The sequence below is a fragment of the Salvia splendens genome, chromosome 1 (assembly GCF_004379255.2).
Source record: "Salvia splendens isolate huo1 chromosome 1, SspV2, whole genome shotgun sequence".
NCBI classification, from domain to species: Eukaryota; Viridiplantae; Streptophyta; class Magnoliopsida; order Lamiales; family Lamiaceae; genus Salvia; species Salvia splendens.
The window spans coordinates 37,779,196-37,796,851 of record NC_056032.1 but is presented as its reverse complement, the minus strand read 5'-3'; the positions used below and the strand labels follow the sequence as shown (position 1 = coordinate 37,796,851).

General features: G+C 38.7%; 2 protein-coding genes and 12 non-coding genes across 15 annotated transcripts; 2 read left to right on the top strand and 12 right to left on the bottom strand.

Moving 5' to 3' along the window:
* The first annotated feature begins 1,312 nt into the window (after positions 1-1,312).
* LOC121799811 (cationic amino acid transporter 7, chloroplastic-like) lies at positions 1,313-3,978 on the top strand. The gene is made up of 2 exons (XM_042199301.1): positions 1,313-2,623; positions 2,997-3,978. Exons 1-2 carry the CDS (start codon positions 1,444-1,446, stop codon positions 3,527-3,529), a joined length of 1,713 nt encoding a protein of 570 aa, XP_042055235.1. The 5' UTR covers positions 1,313-1,443; the 3' UTR covers positions 3,530-3,978.
* A 4,198-nt stretch (positions 3,979-8,176) lies between these two features.
* On the top strand, positions 8,177-17,646 carry LOC121749404 (pentatricopeptide repeat-containing protein At5g42450, mitochondrial-like). Of its 2 annotated transcripts, XM_042143979.1 has the most exons (2): positions 8,177-9,771; positions 17,440-17,646. In XM_042143979.1, the coding sequence occupies exons 1-2, from the start codon at positions 8,386-8,388 to the stop codon at positions 17,572-17,574; spliced, it is 1,521 nt and encodes a 506-aa protein (XP_041999913.1). In that variant the 5' UTR covers positions 8,177-8,385; the 3' UTR covers positions 17,575-17,646. The 2 variants fall into 2 exon arrangements, with proteins under 2 accessions (XP_041999913.1, XP_041999918.1); XM_042143984.1 differs by lacking the exon at positions 17,440-17,646 and having other exon boundaries at positions 8,177-9,978.
* LOC121758367 lies at positions 10,099-10,259 on the bottom strand. The gene has a single exon (XR_006041428.1). It is a non-coding gene; the product is annotated as a U1 spliceosomal RNA (small nuclear RNA).
* On the bottom strand, positions 10,615-10,733 carry LOC121758400. The gene has a single exon (XR_006041444.1). It is a non-coding gene; the product is annotated as a U5 spliceosomal RNA (small nuclear RNA).
* Positions 11,055-11,215, bottom strand: LOC121758216. The gene has a single exon (XR_006041379.1). It is a non-coding gene; the product is annotated as a U1 spliceosomal RNA (small nuclear RNA).
* On the bottom strand, positions 11,577-11,695 carry LOC121758360. Its single transcript, XR_006041427.1, has one exon. It is a non-coding gene; the product is annotated as a U5 spliceosomal RNA (small nuclear RNA).
* Positions 12,017-12,177, bottom strand: LOC121758512. Its single transcript, XR_006041491.1, has one exon. It is a non-coding gene; the product is annotated as a U1 spliceosomal RNA (small nuclear RNA).
* LOC121758355 lies at positions 12,539-12,657 on the bottom strand. Its single transcript, XR_006041426.1, has one exon. It is a non-coding gene; the product is annotated as a U5 spliceosomal RNA (small nuclear RNA).
* Positions 12,979-13,139, bottom strand: LOC121758441. The gene has a single exon (XR_006041459.1). It is a non-coding gene; the product is annotated as a U1 spliceosomal RNA (small nuclear RNA).
* Positions 13,501-13,619, bottom strand: LOC121758349. The gene has a single exon (XR_006041425.1). It is a non-coding gene; the product is annotated as a U5 spliceosomal RNA (small nuclear RNA).
* On the bottom strand, positions 13,941-14,101 carry LOC121758139. The gene has a single exon (XR_006041349.1). It is a non-coding gene; the product is annotated as a U1 spliceosomal RNA (small nuclear RNA).
* Positions 14,463-14,581, bottom strand: LOC121758342. The gene has a single exon (XR_006041424.1). It is a non-coding gene; the product is annotated as a U5 spliceosomal RNA (small nuclear RNA).
* LOC121758265 lies at positions 14,903-15,063 on the bottom strand. The gene has a single exon (XR_006041396.1). It is a non-coding gene; the product is annotated as a U1 spliceosomal RNA (small nuclear RNA).
* LOC121758393 lies at positions 15,445-15,565 on the bottom strand. Its single transcript, XR_006041443.1, has one exon. It is a non-coding gene; the product is annotated as a U5 spliceosomal RNA (small nuclear RNA).
* Positions 17,647-17,656: the final 10 nt, after the last annotated feature.

Genomic DNA, 17,656 nt, shown 5'->3' with positions numbered 1-17,656 from the left:
CTTTCATAAGTTTTAGTCATAGTAATTGATGGCGGCCAAATTCTAACTTTGTAGTAGTACTCATATGATCATCGCCTTATTTATGAGTTTTATGTCTAACAACTAATGAAATAGGAATATTCTATATAGAATTAATAGTCATTTAAGTAAAAAAAAATTCAATCAAATTCTTGTCAATTTTATTAGATTTGAAATTAGATTACTAAATTATGAATTTTTCAATTTTTTCAATTATCTTATTTATGTGCAAAATGTAGATTTTTAGTTATTCAAACAACGTATTTCAGTAAAATAATTATTTATTTAAGTTTTTTTTTCTTTTTTTATTCTTATTTAATAAAAAAATATCGTCTAATATCACCAAAATAAGTCATTTTTTATATGGATGAGATCATTTTAAAAATTTGAAATTTCGTAATTCAACAATTGTATATGAAATATTATGAGAATAATAAGAATTTTATCAAATTACAGTATTTAAATAACTTTTTTATGTATATAAATTACAAGATAACTTTTTAAATTTTCTTGTACGAGGTTTAAGCACAGGGAAAGCATAATTATTGCATAAAAATCTTTATTTCAATCCTATGAATCAGCATTAATTTATTGCACAGAGACACATTAAAACATTGACATTGTCCGGTAATAATTGCTCCATTTGGTCTCACTAAATGTCCTATATTTATTTATTTGAATAACTTGTAATACATATTTTATTTTATTTTTAACTTTTTTAATAAGTGAACTCACATTTTATTAAATTATTTTATTCATAATTATTATAGAGGTCATATTTCATTAACTTTTTTTTGCTCATTTTTTTCCTTCATAAAGTCAAACAATTTCTTAAAGGAGATGACTACAATCTCTCTCCCTCTAAGACGGTGATATTGAAAAATTAATTAAATATTTCCAATTCTTCCCATTAACCTACCTGCAGTTGTTCTTCTCTTCTATATCTTCCTTGTCCAATTCTTTCAACATTTCATCCTCTTACTCGTATTTCTCTTCTTCAGAATTATTGCATAAAAATCTTGATTTTAATCCTCTAGATCAGCATGAATTTATTATACAGAGATAAGATATGTTGACACATTGCCATTACTCCCACCAATCTTATTAAATATCTTATATTTTCTTATTTGGACGATAAATCTTTTCCTATTTCCTTTTTTATATTAATTTTTGTAAATATACTTTATATTCATTAATTACTCTATTCGGTCTATTAAATGTCCTATATTTATTTATTTGGAGTATAAAAAAGTCAAAGCCTCAAAGGTGATACCCAAAAAGCTTCACCTGATAGTTCCGGTTTCTACCATAAAACTAGCTGCCGTTTGTTTTTCTCTTCTACTGTATATATATATATATATATATATATGTGTTTGTCAATGTAGTAGACACACACATTCTGATCCCTGCTAAAAACATAGTGCAATGGCAAGCAGTTCTCAGTCCTTTTCCAGCTTCAAATCCTACCTCCACGCCCTCTCCGACACCCCAAACCGCCTCCGCCGCCGCGCCTGCTCCGTCTCCACTTCACTGCAAGAAATGAACAAGGTCCGTTCCCTTTCCGGCTCCGAGATGAAGCGGTCGCTCGGCTGGCACGACCTCATCTGCTTCGGAATCGGCGGGATGGTCGGCGCCGGCGTGTTCATCACCACAGGCCGCGCCAGCCGCCTCTGCGCTGGCCCCGCCGTCGTCCTCTCCTACGCCATTGCCGGCCTCTGCGCACTCCTCTCCGCCTTCTGCTACACCGAGTTCGCCGTCGCCATGCCCGTCGCCGGCGGCTCCTTCAGCTACATCCACGTCACCTTCGGCGAGCTCCCGGCCTTCTTCACCGGCTCCAATCTCATCGTCGACTACGTCCTCTCCAACGCCGCCGTCGCGCGCGGCCTCACTTCCTACCTGGGCACCGCGCTAGGCCTTCCCGCGAGCACGCAGCTGCGGTTCACCGTCCACAGCCTGCCGAAAGGATACAATGAGATCGACTTGATCGCGGTGGTGGTAGTGCTGCTCATCACAATCGTCATCTGCTACAGCACGAAGCAGAGCTCGTGGGTGAACATGTCGCTCACGGCGCTGCACATTCTGTTCATAGCGTTCGTGATCGCGATGGGGTTCTGGAGAGGGAAACTAATCAATTTCACGGAGCCGAGCGATCCTAAAAACGCAGGCGGTTTCTTCCCCTTCGGAGCGTCGGGAGTGTTCGACGGCGCGGCGGTGGTGTACATGAGCTACATCGGGTACGACGCGGTGTCGACGATGGCGGAGGAGGTGGAGAATCCGGCGAAGAACATTCCGATCGGGGTGACGGGGTCGGTGATGATGGTGACGGTATTATACTGCTTGATGGCGGCATCGATGTCGTCGCTTCTGCCATACGATTTGATCGATGCGGAAGCGCCGTTTTCGGGGGCGTTTAAGGAGGGGGCTGAGTGGGTGTCGAATGTGATCGGGGTGGGGGCCAGTTTCGGGATAGTGACGTCTCTCCTGGTGGCGATGCTGGGCCAGGCTCGCTACATGTGTGTCATCGGCCGATCTTGTGTGGTCCCCTCCTGGTTTGCGCAGGTCCACCGCTCCACCTCTACCCCTGTCAACGCCTCTTGCTTCCTCGGTACTCTCTCTCTCTCTCTCTTTGTAACTGTTTTTATCACCATATGGACGTGTCATCGTCATCTGCTGAGTCGATACCCTCTATGTGATTTGTTTTCTTGTTGTTTAAGCCCCATACCTTACTGAGAAAAGACAAGCAAATCAATTTATGGTTTGTGATGCTCACATGTTTTGTGAGGAATTAATGTAACGGCATGAAGAGACGGGAAATAGTAGTACTCCATATGATAGCAGTAATTCTTTCTTTTTGGGTCAACATTTCCAAGATTTGGAGACTTTGCTAAATCATGTAGAAAGAATGGTCGTCCACTTTGAAAAAGCTTTGGGTTTGATGCATATATGCTTTCGTCATGTGAGGGGGCTCATGTTTGCAGGGATGTTGACAGCAGCAATCGCGGTGTTTACTGATCTAGATATCCTGCTGGATTTGGTGTCGATCGGGACTCTGTTCGTGTTCTACATGGTGGCGAATGCAGTGATATACCGGCGCTATGTGGGCATAGGGACGACGAATCCATGGCCGACTCTGTCTTTCCTCTTCTGCTTCTCACTCACTTGTATCCTCTTCACTCTCCTCTGGTACTTGACACCATCAGGCAAGCCCAGGCTCGTGATGCTCGGAGTTTCTGCTGCTCTCGCCATTGCTCTCCTGCAGCTCTTCCTCTTCATGGTCCCTCAGGTCCGGAAGCCCGAGAATTGGGGGGTCCCCTTCATGCCCTGGATCCCCTCCATATCCATCTTTCTCAACATATTCTTGTTGGGTGCCCTCAACAAGGAATCCTATCTCCGATTCGGATACTTCTCCGCTCTCACCCTGCTCCTCTACCTACTGTACAGCCTGCATTCCAGCTTCGACGCCGCTGCAGGAGAGAGCATCAAGGGTACGGAGGAAGTTCATATTCCTTAGCTCTCTTTAAGGTGGTGGGTGGGTGGGTTCAAGGATTACATCAATACTCTCTGCTCAACAACTCTATATCATCCATCTCATTTTGTCTCTCAAATTCGTAATACAAATAAATTACTCTAATAGTAGTAGTAGTACTACTACTTAAGTATGCATATACCTTAATACTCTTGCGTTTGACCATTTGAACCAAAAAAAAGTTGGCTCCAAATTGAAACCTAAATAATCGAAAAAATTGTCAGAACTCACAATCTCAAATTGCTTTGCCGGTTCTAATAAAATAACTACTAGTATAATAATAATATTGTTATATCTACGATTTCATCTGTAATGGTTTAGGCCCTTTTCTAGTTTTTTAAGCCGATGTAATTTATCTATCTTGTAAAAAGAAAGTACTTCTATAAAAGTAGAATCATTCAATAAAGCTCATTATAAACCTACTTTTATCTTTAGCTATTTTTAGTTTAACTTACAGTGTAGCATTTTATTTATTTTTTAGCATTTTTTGTTTAAGATCATTTCGTTTTAATTTTTAATAAAATCACGGTTCCCTCGCTGGACAAATGCAATTGCGTGTTACATTTAAGCCAGCCAAGATTCTTAAAAACAATTAACCGTTTTTGTCTCATGCTAAATGAATAGGGGTGGGTGCCTTTAATATCAGCAATTTGGACTATTCACATCATGGTTAATTACGGTGGGACTAATTGTTGGGTTTAATCAGTCACAATCCACCCAACACCATTTTTTTACTACCATTACAGGTTATTAATAATTAAGTTAAATCTTCTCTTTAGTACAATTTAATTATCCCTAACCTGGATTAGGATTCTAAAAATCTGCCTTACCGAATCAGTTTATAGCTCTTAAATTCTTGTTAAGCTTCCATAGGTTGTAGATAATCCTAACACAAATTCTACCGATTCCTAAAACTATTGGTATTTTTATCAAAATGAAATTATTCAGTGGTTTAATTTAGTAAATCCGACTAATATAGCATCTAAGTGGAGTTGTTTTTTTCTACTCCTTAGGAATTAGTGACAAATTTTGTCTTTCTTTGTTTTTGTTAACTCTACTACTAACTAATAGTATCAGTTTTGTATCGATTTTTCCTGCTTCAAATTGTCTCTTCTATCAATTTTGCTTGCTTGGTTGCTCCTAAAACTTTTTGGTTAAGGTGAAATTAATTTGTAGTACATATTATTATCACTTATCAATTAAAAGAAGTTGCGGAACTCTTACTTCAATGGTAAGTACTATATTGTGCGAGCAATTTAGGAAATTGAAAATTTAATACTAATATTTTGGGTTCAACTAGATAAACAACAAAGTGATCTCCATCATTGTTCGACGTTTTTAAAAACATAATTTGCGATTTATTAAAAATTGTTTGGTCAATTAATTAAAAAGTAAAACGTCACATTTCAAAGCCCAACACAGAAAGTAGTTAAAGCATAATGCGTTTTGTTGTGTTTTGTGATTATTAGTAAATAACAATACATCCATCAACTAAATGCATCTTAGTAAAAGAAAGATTTTGACACTTAGTTGCATTCTCATTATCTCATATGGGTTTTAACTTGAACTCTATATTTTGAACAAACTATAGAAGAGAACGTATTACATACTCGATCTCTATACATCTATATAGTAGAGTACTTAATTGATGTCATGACAATCCATGAGTGGATTTTGTTAGGTCTTCGTCACCTTCTTCTGATATATATTGCCCATCATCTTAAAATCAAATTTTAAATCATCTAAATACACGATGATATCCTACATTTTCATAGAGGGACATTTTGGAATAAAGGTAAATGCGTTCCCTCTATTTATAATTGTAAAAAATATTTTCTATAAAGAATGTAGATTTGTAATGTTCCCCCCAATTCATGGACTATATAATCGAAGATCAAATCTCTCAATGTAATGTTCTCCCGATTAATTATATTTATATGGATTGAAAAGGATTGCTTAGGATTTTGTAATAATTTGTCCTTGATGGATTGCATTTTAAAAAAATGAAAACAATAGTACAATGAAAACTAAAATAAAATCAAACTCGAAACGGAGCAATATGCACAAACATGCGACACATTAATAAGTGGGAATTTGGTTAATGGGGTGATGATGGTGAAATGATGGATGTGAAATTGGTGAAGAGAGGTGATTGGCTAGTTGAATTGTGTAATGATAGATAAATTAATGGGGTTTACACAAATATTCGAGTCTCTCTCGCCTGAAATCTAAATCATTTCCATTGTGATTGTGATTGTGATTGTGATTGTGATTGTGAGTGTGATGGAATTAACTATTAGATGTACTCCATATCCTAAAAGACATCACGGTTGTCTCTTTTCTTTCCTATGTAAAGCTTCTTTTGTTAGTATCTTTCAATTTCAAGAATGAAGAAAAGGGTTAGCAAATTGGGTGAGATCAATTGGTTTTTTGAAAGATTATATAGTTGGGATCCAGCTAAGCCATTTTCAGTTAAATATGTCTTATTTTGTTAGGTTGATATTTGAGTTATTTATTGACACACATTTCGTATAACCCTAAAAGTAGAATGAAAAATACGTATTGATTTTTTTCTTCTCCATATATGTTTTGTTATTGTTTATGAGACCTTTATTCGTTGGTTACTCTAACTTTGTTAGTGTATATTTAGTAATAGCTGCAAATTATGTGGTTTTGAAACATTTTAGTATCACTCTTGGTAATAATTCAGTTGAGCAATTTTGATCATTTTCCCCGAAGTGGCGAAGTGTTAACTCATTTTGTACTTATTGCTTGTCACACTTAAAAGGGGGATTAATACATCTCTCCTAACTTGAGACAAATACGTATACTATTACCAAAAGCTACATTCTCTCATCAATTTATTTTATAAAATTTACATTTCTTTTAGCTATGAGATTTAATAAATTAATATTTAAAGACTAAATAAAGAGATAATAAAAAATGAAAGAAAATAAAGTAAAAAAAAAAGAAAAAGAATAAATTAGGACCGAAAATAAAGAAAGATAGTAAAAAAAGAGTGCAAATAGGTTGTGATGTCCCGAAATGAATATTTATTTGTGCCGAAATGGTATGATAGATTGATAGGTGTTTGAACTTCAATGTCATGTACTCCCATTAAATGCTAGCTTCATTCAACTCTAAACTATTGAATCAAACTTTATATTCACGCCATATTCTAAGGGCGTGTTCACCTTTCCCAATATGCCCATAAATGGGTTCAATTAGGGGGTAAATATGATGTTCATCTTCTATGATTCATTACTTCTCGGCCTTTGAATTAAAGGGAAGCCCGCACTGTTACTCTCGTTTTTGGCCAAATTAAATTCTTTCAAAAATGGTGATATACAAATCTGAGAGGCCAAGTTACTGAGGAATTGTACACAAAATGACTTCTTTAACCCCTGACATAAATCGAAAATTGGTGTCTATTTTATTCACGAGAAAAATCAGTCTGCACACGGCATTGCAGCAAGGTGTGTGTGCCACCGTGGCCAGCGAGCGGTGCTGACACCGACGGATGTGGTGAAGCAACTCCTCCTCCAGCTGAGGGGCAGCCCGAATTGCGGCGTCTAGTACTGCGTGGGGAGGGTGGCGAGGGAGGACGAGATTGGGGCTTTTTTCACAGCAGTACATTTTGCGACGTACAAGGCGGCGGGAGAGGGCTGATGGATGTGTCGCCGGAGAGCGGCGGGGAGGAGAAGTTTGTGGTTACTGGTTCCTACGGCTAGGGCGGTGGCAGAGGGGGCTTTTCGTCCTTTAGCTTAAGAGAGGACCCCTAATCTGATGGCAATCGGGCAACCTGAACACCATTTTCATCTCCACGTTGGTGGGCCACACCCATCTCAAATCTGCTCTAAAACTGCTCAACTTTATTTCTTACTGAATGAATTCTGTGTAACTGAACAGGTCCTAAACATTTATGCATTTCATGAATTTATTATCAATTCTAAACGACGTCTTTTATGGGTTCTAAAACGAACACAGCCCATCTATCGGGATATCGGAAAACTCAATTTAATAGTAGTATTACAGCTTATTGGGTCTATAACACGTAACACACTTCACTTTAGATTTCTTTTTAATGGGCTTTTTATTTATATTGTGGTAGGCTTTTCTATAAACCAATTATTTTGTAGCTCTTTCTTGACGTGAATCTTAGTGTTTAATATCATATATTACAACGGCATCGAAAATTATGGATTGATTGGTATCCGAGAAAAGTGTGAACGTATGACAAGGAGCCAAGCCGAAGCTGGGGTATGTGTCAAACAAATAAACCTATCAAGATAATTTCCAAATGCTAACAACAACTTTATAATTTAAAAGACATTTTATTGTAAGATTCACTTACAATTTAAAAGTACTATCGATTATCCTATCCAACCCCCTATTTTTTATCTATATATAAGATTGCCATGTATATTCAGTATTATGTATAAGTTAGTGGAGTATATGATTTGTTAAAAATGATTTTGGTTAATAAAACATTTATTTTCGTGAATTAAGCCACTTATATTAGAAGAAAATAAAATTCCGTATATTGGAGTGGATGCCAATTTAGGCAAACTATATAATTCAAATTACTACCGTTTCTTGTCTAATGAGATAGTACCACATTGCCAACCGATCTAATACTACTCTAGTACTCCTACTAAAGCCATAAACTTTAGCCAAAATTTAATACTTACTGTATTTCTGAATTGATAGCAAAAATCATAAATTGAATTTGTAACAAAATCCATTTTTGACAACTAATGGGAAATTGACTTCCTTTTTATATCCAAGTTTTATTAGTACTCCATTAAATTTCATTTCGTTGCTCCTATGCTTTTAATAGAATGTCGTTTGCGCCTACTTTGATTCGGCAGAAAAGGCTCGCAGTTGTTGGACAATGCTCCTTCCAAACCAACTCCGTGTCTCGCGCAGAATCAGCTTCCTTCTGCAATCCGGACGCCCACCAGCTGCTCGACGAATTGCCCCAACGCGACGTAAAATCTGTGACAGCTTTGATAGGCCGATTTGCGAAACAAAATCGACACGCAGCGGCCATTGCTTGCTTTACAAAAATGCACCTTTTCGACATCAAACCCAACGAGTACACTCTCGCCACTCTCATTCACTCCTCCGCTGTCCTCAAAGACCTCCGCCTCGCCAAACAGATTCAATCCTACGCCGTGAAAGCCGGATTATGCTCCAACGTCTTTCCAGGCAGCGCCATTTTGGATCTCTACGTCAAGTTGGGCAGTTTTGACGTCATTCTGAGAGCTTTCGAGGATATCAATCACCCAAACGTGTTCTCCTACGCCTCGTTGATCCGTGGCTACACGAAACAAGGAAGATTTGATGAAGCCCGGGATGTTTTCCGATCGATGCCCGAGAGGAATGTGGTTTGTTGGAACACCATGATCAGCGGGTGCAGCCAATCGGGGAGGAACGAGGAAGCTGTGAATCTGTTCAATGAGATGTTGAGGGAGGGCGTTACGCCTATTCAGTCTTCATACCCTTGTGCCATCATCGCGGCTGCCAATATCGGGTCGATAAGATTAGGAAGGAGTATCCATGCCTCTGCAGTGAAGCATTTGGGCCAGCTTGGCTTGTTTATTGCCAATTCTTTGATAAGTTTGCATGCAAAATGTGGGGAAATGGAGGATAGTCTGCTGGCCTTCAGGAAAATGCGCGAGAGGAATGTGGTGTCGTGGAACGCGCTCATCTGTGGCTACGCGCAGAATGGGGAAGGGAACGCTGCGGTGGATGTGTATGACAGGATGAAGCTCACGGGCTTAGAGCCTAACAGTGTGACTCTTCTTGGGTTGCTGCTGGCTTGCAATCATGCCGGCCTTGTTGATGAGGGTTGTGAGTACTTTTACCAAGCGAAGCGTGATGATCCGAGGCTTCTGAGAGCGGAGCACTATGCGTGCTTGGTGGATTTGATGTCTCGAGGTGGGAGGTTTGAGGAAGCAGAGAGGTTTCTTGGTGAGTTGCCATTTGAGCCCGGGATTGGGTTCTGGAAGGCGTTGCTTGGGGGGTGCCGAGTGCATTCAAACTGGGAGTTGGGGGAGGTTGCAGCGAGGCGAATCTTGGAGCTGGATCCAGGAGATGTGTCGTCGTATGTGATGCTGTCGAATGCCCACTCTGCTGCGGGGAGGTGGGAGGAGGTGTGGGAGGTAAGGAGGAGGATGCGAGAGAAAGGGTTGAGTAGGATTGCTGGGAGTAGTTGGATTGAAGTAAGAAGTGAGGTTCATGTTTTTGTTACATCAGATAAAAGGCATAGGGATAAGGCTAAGATTTATGAGGCTTTGAGATTGTTGATTCATCATGTAATGGAGAACCAGGATACCCTCGTCTTAACACGATTTTGAATTAGTTTTTTTCTACTTATTCGGTCGGACATGGATTGCAGATTTGCAGTTTATCTGTTCCTTCAGTTCTAACAGTTAGATCATTCATCAAACTACACATGATTAAATGAACAAATTCTTAATGTGTCGATGCTTAATCTTGCCAAGTACAGAGACCTAGTGATGCTTTGGAAAACATAAGACTAGAATTGGGCAGGGGCCGCGCGAACGCAGGCCCCTTCTGTCACAAATTATGACGCAGGCTCGACCACTTGGGCCGACCTTAGGCGGGCACCCCTCCGTAGTGCAATGGAGGTCACCAACCTAGGCCATGGGTCTTATGGATCGCCCATCGACCCCGTCCAGGTAAGTATGTTTCATCTTTTTCTTTCCTCACTTTATGTAACCTCTTTTCTCATACTCCATCCCATGCTCTTCCGATGTGGGATATCTACTTTCTTTCCTTCACAAAAACAGAGTTGACAACTCATTAATTGATTACTATGATAGGATTGAATGAGAGGAATTGATGGAACTGATTTCAGCGATTAGTTGTATTGTCGAATAAATTTTGATTTTGAAATAAAGGAGCATAGAAACAACACTTTTTGTCTGAAATAAATCTGTTGGTCATAAAATGAAAAATTAAAACAATCAAACTATTAGATTGGCTTTCTAATAGAGTTGCGAGTACTTAAAAATAAAAAAAATTGACTAAAATTGTTGGTGTTTTATTGTAAATAAAACAACCTCCAAAAAATGGCATATACTGCTTGAGTAGCAACGAACACACGATATTCTTTAGTAAAAGGCGAAAGAATAGTTCGCTATGTGCTCGACGCGCAGCTGTGTGATTCTGCAAAGGAGCAATTATGCGTAATTATATAGGTTGGCGTGTAGCCTTGTTCTATATCTCAGCGATGTGGGATGTAAAAATGTAAGTAATAGTATTTGCTGTTGTGTGTGTGTGATATTGAATTAGTTTTTTTCTACTTATTCGGTCGGATATGGATTGCAGATTTGCAGTTTATCTGTTCCTTCAGTTCTAACAGTTACATCATTCATCAAACTACACATGATTAAATGAACAAATTCTTAATGTGTCGATGCTTAATCTTGCCAAGTACAGAGACCTAGTGATGCTTTGGAAAACATAAGACTAGAATTGGGCAGTGGCCGCGCGAACGCAGGCCCCCTCTGTCACAAATTATGACGCAGGCTCGACCACTTGGGCCGACCTTAGGCGGGCACCCCTCCGTAGTGCAATGGAGGTCACCAACCTAGGCCATGGGTCTTATGGATCGCCCATCGACCCCGTCCAGGTAAGTATGTTTCATCTTTTTCTTTCCTCACTTTATGTAACCTCTTTTCTCATACTCCATCCCATGCTCTTCCGATGTGGGATATCTACTTTCTTTCCTTCACAAAAACAGAGTTGACAACTCATTAATTGATTACTATGATAGGATTGAATGAGAGGAATTGATGGAACTGATTTCAGCGATTAGTTGTATTGTCGAATAAATTTTGATTTTGAAATAAAGGAGCATAGCAACAACACTTTTTTTGTCTGAAATAAATCTGTTGGTCATAAAATGAAAAATTAAAACAACCAAACTATTAGATTGGCTTTCTAATAGAGTTGCTATAGAGTACTTAAAAATAAAAAAATTAGACTAAAATTGTTGGTGTTTTATTGTAAATAAAACAACCTCCAAAAAATGGCATATACTGCTTGAGTAGCAACGAACACACGGTATTCTTTAGTAAAAGGCGAAAGAATAGTTCGCTATGTGCTCGACGCGCAGCTGTGTGATTTTGCAAAGGAGCAATTATGCGTATTTATATAGGTTGGCGTGTAGCCTTGTTCTATATCTCAGCGATGTGGGATGTAAAAATGCAAGTAATAGTATTTGCTGTTGTGTGTGTGTGATATTGAATTAGTTTTTTTCTACTTATTCGGTCGGACATGGATTGCAGATTTGCAGTTTATCTGTTCCTTCAGTTCTAACAGTTACATCATTCATCAAACTACACATGATTAAATGAACAAATTCTTAATGTGTCGATGCTTAATCTTGCCAAGTACAGAGACCTAGTGATGCTTTGGAAAACATAAGACTAGAATTGGGCAGGGGCCGCGCGAACGCAGGCCCCCTCTGTCACAAATTATGACGCAGGCTCGACCACTTGGGCCGACCTTAGGCGGGCACCCCTCCGTAGTGCAATGGAGGTCACCAACCTAGGCCATGGGTCTTATGGATCGCCCATCGACCCCGTCCAGGTAAGTATGTTTCATCTTTTTCTTTCCTCACTTTATGTAACCTCTTTTCTCATACTCCATCCCATGCTCTTCCGATGTGGGATATCTACTTTCTTTCCTTCACAAAAACAGAGTTGACAACTCATTAATTGATTACTATGATAGGATTGAATGAGAGGAATTGATGGAACTGATTTCAGCGATTAGTTGTATTGTCGAATAAATTTTGATTTTGAAATAAAGGAGCATAGCAACAACACTTTTTTTGTCTGAAATAAATCTGTTGGTCATAAAATGAAAAATTAAAACAATCAAACTATTAGATTGGCTTTCTAATAGAGTTGCTATAGAGTACTTAAAAATAAAAAAATTAGACTAAAATTGTTGGTGTTTTATTGTAAATAAAACAACCTCCAAAAAATGGCATATACTGCTTGAGTAGCAACGAACACACGGTATTCTTTAGTAAAAGGCGAAAGAATAGTTCGCTATGTGCTCGACGCGCAGCTGTGTGATTTTGCAAAGGAGCAATTATGCGTATTTATATAGGTTGGCGTGTAGCCTTGTTCTATATCTCAGCGATGTGGGATGTAAAAATGTAAGTAATAGTATTTGCTGTTGTGTGTGTGTGATATTGAATTAGTTTTTTTCTACTTATTCGGTCGGACATGGATTGCAGATTTGCAGTTTATCTGTTCCTTCAGTTCTAACAGTTACATCATTCATCAAACTACACATGATTAAATGAACAAATTCTTAATGTGTCGATGCTTAATCTTGCCAAGTACAGAGACCTAGTGATGCTTTGGAAAACATAAGACTAGAATTGGGCAGGGGCCGCGCGAACGCAGGCCCCCTCTGTCACAAATTATGACGCAGGCTCGACCACTTGGGCCGACCTTAGGCGGGCACCCCTCCGTAGTGCAATGGAGGTCACCAACCTAGGCCATGGGTCTTATGGATCGCCCATCGACCCCGTCCAGGTAAGTATGTTTCTTCTTTTTCTTTCCTCACTTTATGTAACCTCTTTTCTCATACTCCATCCCATGCTCTTCCGATGTGGGATATCTACTTTCTTTCCTTCACAAAAACAGAGTTGACAACTCATTAATTGATTACTATGATAGGATTGAATGAGAGGAATTGATGGAACTGATTTCAGCGATTAGTTGTATTGTCGAATAAATTTTGATTTTGAAATAAAGGAGCATAGCAACAACACTTTTTTTGTCTGAAATAAATCTGTTGGTCATAAAATGAAAAATTAAAACAATCAAACTATTAGATTGGCTTTCTAATAGAGTTGCTATAGAGTACTTAAAAATAAAAAAATTAGACTAAAATTGTTGGTGTTTTATTGTAAATAAAACAACCTCCAAAAAATGGCATATACTGCTTGAGTAGCAACGAACACACGGTATTCTTTAGTAAAAGGCGAAAGAATAGTTCGCTATGTGCTCGACGCGCAGCTGTGTGATTTTGCAAAGGAGCAATTATGCGTATTTATATAGGTTGGCGTGTAGCCTTGTTCTATATCTCAGCGATGTGGGATGTAAAAATGTAAGTAATAGTATTTGCTGTTGTGTGTGTGTGATATTGAATTAGTTTTTTTCTACTTATTCGGTCGGACATGGATTGCAGATTTGCAGTTTATCTGTTCCTTCAGTTCTAACAGTTACATCATTCATCAAACTACACATGATTAAATGAACAAATTCTTAATGTGTCGATGCTTAATCTTGCCAAGTACAGAGACCTAGTGATGCTTTGGAAAACATAAGACTAGAATTGGGCAGTGGCCGCGCGAACGCAGGCCCCCTCTGTCACAAATTATGACGCAGGCTCGACCACTTGGGCCGACCTTAGGCGGGCACCCCTCCGTAGTGCAATGGAGGTCACCAACCTAGGCCATGGGTCTTATGGATCGCCCATCGACCCCGTCCAGGTAAGTATGTTTCTTCTTTTTCTTTCCTCACTTTATGTAACCTCTTTTCTCATACTCCATCCCATGCTCTTCCGATGTGGGATATCTACTTTCTTTCCTTCACAAAAACAGAGTTGACAACTCATTAATTGATTACTATGATAGGATTGAATGAGAGGAATTGATGGAACTGATTTCAGCGATTAGTTGTATTGTCGAATAAATTTTGATTTTGAAATAAAGGAGCATAGCAACAACACTTTTTTTGTCTGAAATAAATCTGTTGGTCATAAAATGAAAAATTAAAACAATCAAACTATTAGATTGGCTTTCTAATAGAGTTGCTATAGAGTACTTAAAAATAAAAAAATTAGACTAAAATTGTTGGTGTTTTATTGTAAATAAAACAACCTCCAAAAAATGGCATATACTGCTTGAGTAGCAACGAACACACGGTATTCTTTAGTAAAAGGCGAAAGAATAGTTCGCTATGTGCTCGACGCGCAGCTGTGTGATTTTGCAAAGGAGCAATTATGCGTATTTATATAGGTTGGCGTGTAGCCTTGTTCTATATCTCAGCGATGTGGGATGTAAAAATGTAAGTAATAGTATTTGCTGTTGTGTGTGTGTGATATTGAATTAGTTTTTTTCTACTTATTCGGTCGGACATGGATTGCAGATTTGCAGTTTATCTGTTCCTTCAGTTCTAACAGTTACATCATTCATCAAACTACACATGATTAAATGAACAAATTCTTAATGTGTCGATGCTTAATCTTGCCAAGTACAGAGACCTAGTGATGCTTTGGAAAACATAAGACTAGAATTGGGCAGTGGCCGCGCGAACGCAGGCCCCCTCTGTCACAAATTATGACGCAGGCTCGACCACTTGGGCCGACCTTAGGCGGGCACCCTTCCGTAGTGCAATGGAGGTCACCAACCTAGGCCATGGGTCTTATGGATCGCCCATCGACCCCGTCCAGGTAAGTATGTTTCATCTTTTTCTTTCCTCACTTTATGTAACCTCTTTTCTCATACTCCATCCCATGCTCTTCCGATGTGGGATATCTACTTTCTTTCCTTCACAAAAAAACACAGTGGAGAACTCATTAATTGAGTACTATGGTACTACTAGTTTTATAGAGCAGATTGAATAAGAGGAAGTGATGGAACTGATTTAAGCGATTAGTTGTATTGTTGAATAAATTTTGTTTTTGGAATGAAGAATCATAGAAACAGCACTTTTTTTTTGGAACTGAAATGAATCTGTTGGTGATAAAAATGGACAAATTGAAACAGTCAAAACAATAAGATTGGCTTTCTAATAGAGAGTAACTATAGAGCAATTAAAAATTAGACTTAAATTGTTGGGGTTTTATTATAAATAAAACACCCTCCAAAAAATTGCGTATGCCACGCTTATAGGCAACGAGCACACGGTATTCTTTAGTAAAAGGCGAAAGAATAGTTCGCTATGTGCTCAACGCGCAGCTGTTTTGTGTTTTAGCGATGTGAGAACACAAAATGTATTTGTTGCTGAATATTTCAGGTGTAGTTCACCAAAGCTTGTTTGAGAAGCAGCAGATGCATAACAATCATCTTCTTCCATGGTAGAATTGGCAGCTACTCGAAATTTTAGATTGCTAATGATTACAAAGTTGTGTATTGAGATATGGATGTTTCAAAATGTAGAGAGATATGGATGTTTCAGAATGGAGGCACTATCTTTATCCGACAAGTAAAGAATCAGCCTTCGTATCTACATACAAACGTTGGACCATCGGCATCACGCACTCTTGTCTGACCGTCAAGAAAAGCTGCTGATGGAAAACCCACCTCAAGGAGCCTTCATGATTAAGGCACTGGTCATTGCCCTTTCTTCTAATCTTTGCATAAAACTATTATAAATTAAATTCAATTACAAACACACCATAAGGAGAAGGGAAAGTGGACGTAGATGAAACCTCCACACTGATGAAAGTTCCTTGGGAAAACTAACAACTTGAGCTATCAAGGAGTAATTGTAATAATTGCCTTTAACTTGCACAAAACAGAGCTAAGATTGCAAAACAACCCCAAACAGATAGTGATAGCACCGCAAACCCAAAATTCAAAAAATTATCAAGTGCACACTACCAACGTTCATAATTTAATAACTAGTGCTCATAGGCCTGTAAATTCGGGTACCCGCGGATACCCAACCCGAAATCTCTAAAATATCACACCCAATACCCAATCCGTATATAAATACGGGTACCCTAATAACCGATGCGGGTACCCGTCTTATTATTATGATTCTACGACTATATATAAACTTTTGGCATAAGTCGAACTCAAAAGAGATTATGATAAACTTTTCAAAATTTATTAATAAAAATGTAAATAAAACAGGGAAAGCATAATTGCATATCAAAGACATAACAAATTAACAAGAAAGAACATGAAAAAATGTCCTATCCTAGATAAAATGTTTATCATAAATCCATAAACGGGTATTAATCGGTACTAATCGGGTATCCGAATACGGGTTTCGGATATCCAAAACCTAAAAAAGTCTTACATCAACTACCAAAACCCACAATTTCAGGTTTCAGGTACCCAAAATCCGTTGGGTATCGGGTCGGGATTGGGTATACCGGAAACCCGAGAACTAAATTTGCACCCCTAAGTGCTCAAATTAAAAGGTATACGCCGCATTTAACATATGCAAACGTAGTGATGTAGTTAAATATTAACTATAAATAAAGATTTTTTAGCACCATCAATTACCTAAAAAACACCATTCAACTAATTTGGATTATAAAATGTGAAAATGAGTGCAAGACTTAACATATGCTCGAGAAATTAATCATAGCTAAGTTGAGCCTTACTCTGGAATTGGGGAAATTTTATTAAATAATTGTAGTTGTAGGTGAGTGATAGGAAAGTTTAGTTTGTCCCAACTTATTTGGAGTCGGTTTTTATACTCAATTTGAAAATAATTATTTTAAGGATCGTTTGCAAGGACCATACATAGCCTAACTTGACGTGGTAGTATATAACTGATCGCTCTTGGATTGTGGGAACAACCATTTTGGAAGTTGCAGCTAGGAAGGGAATAATTAATGGGCATCAATATCATAGGAAAGATGAATTTGGAGGTGACCGTTTGTCATCAAACAGAATTTCACTGGCCATATCTCGTTCCAGCAATAAGAGCATCCACATCGGCGAGCATGCAGCCGTCCGTGCCAGCAGCACGGAGACGCTGTCCTCCTCTGCGCTCGCGCCGCTGGCACGGCGCTGCTCGATGCATCGAGCACGTCCGTGCCAGCGAGCAGGCGACGTGGCGCGTTTGAGTAGGATTGCTGGGAGTAGTTGGATTGAGGTAAGAAGTGAGGTTCATGTTTTTGTTACATCAGATAAAAGGCATAGGGATAAGGCTAAGATTTATGAGGCTTTGAGATTGTTGATTCATCATGTAATGGAGAACCAGGATACCCTCGTCTTAACACGATTTTGAATTAGTTTTTTTCTACTTATTCGGTCGGACATGGATTGCAGATTTGCAGTTTATCTGTTCCTTCAGTTCTAACAGTTAGATC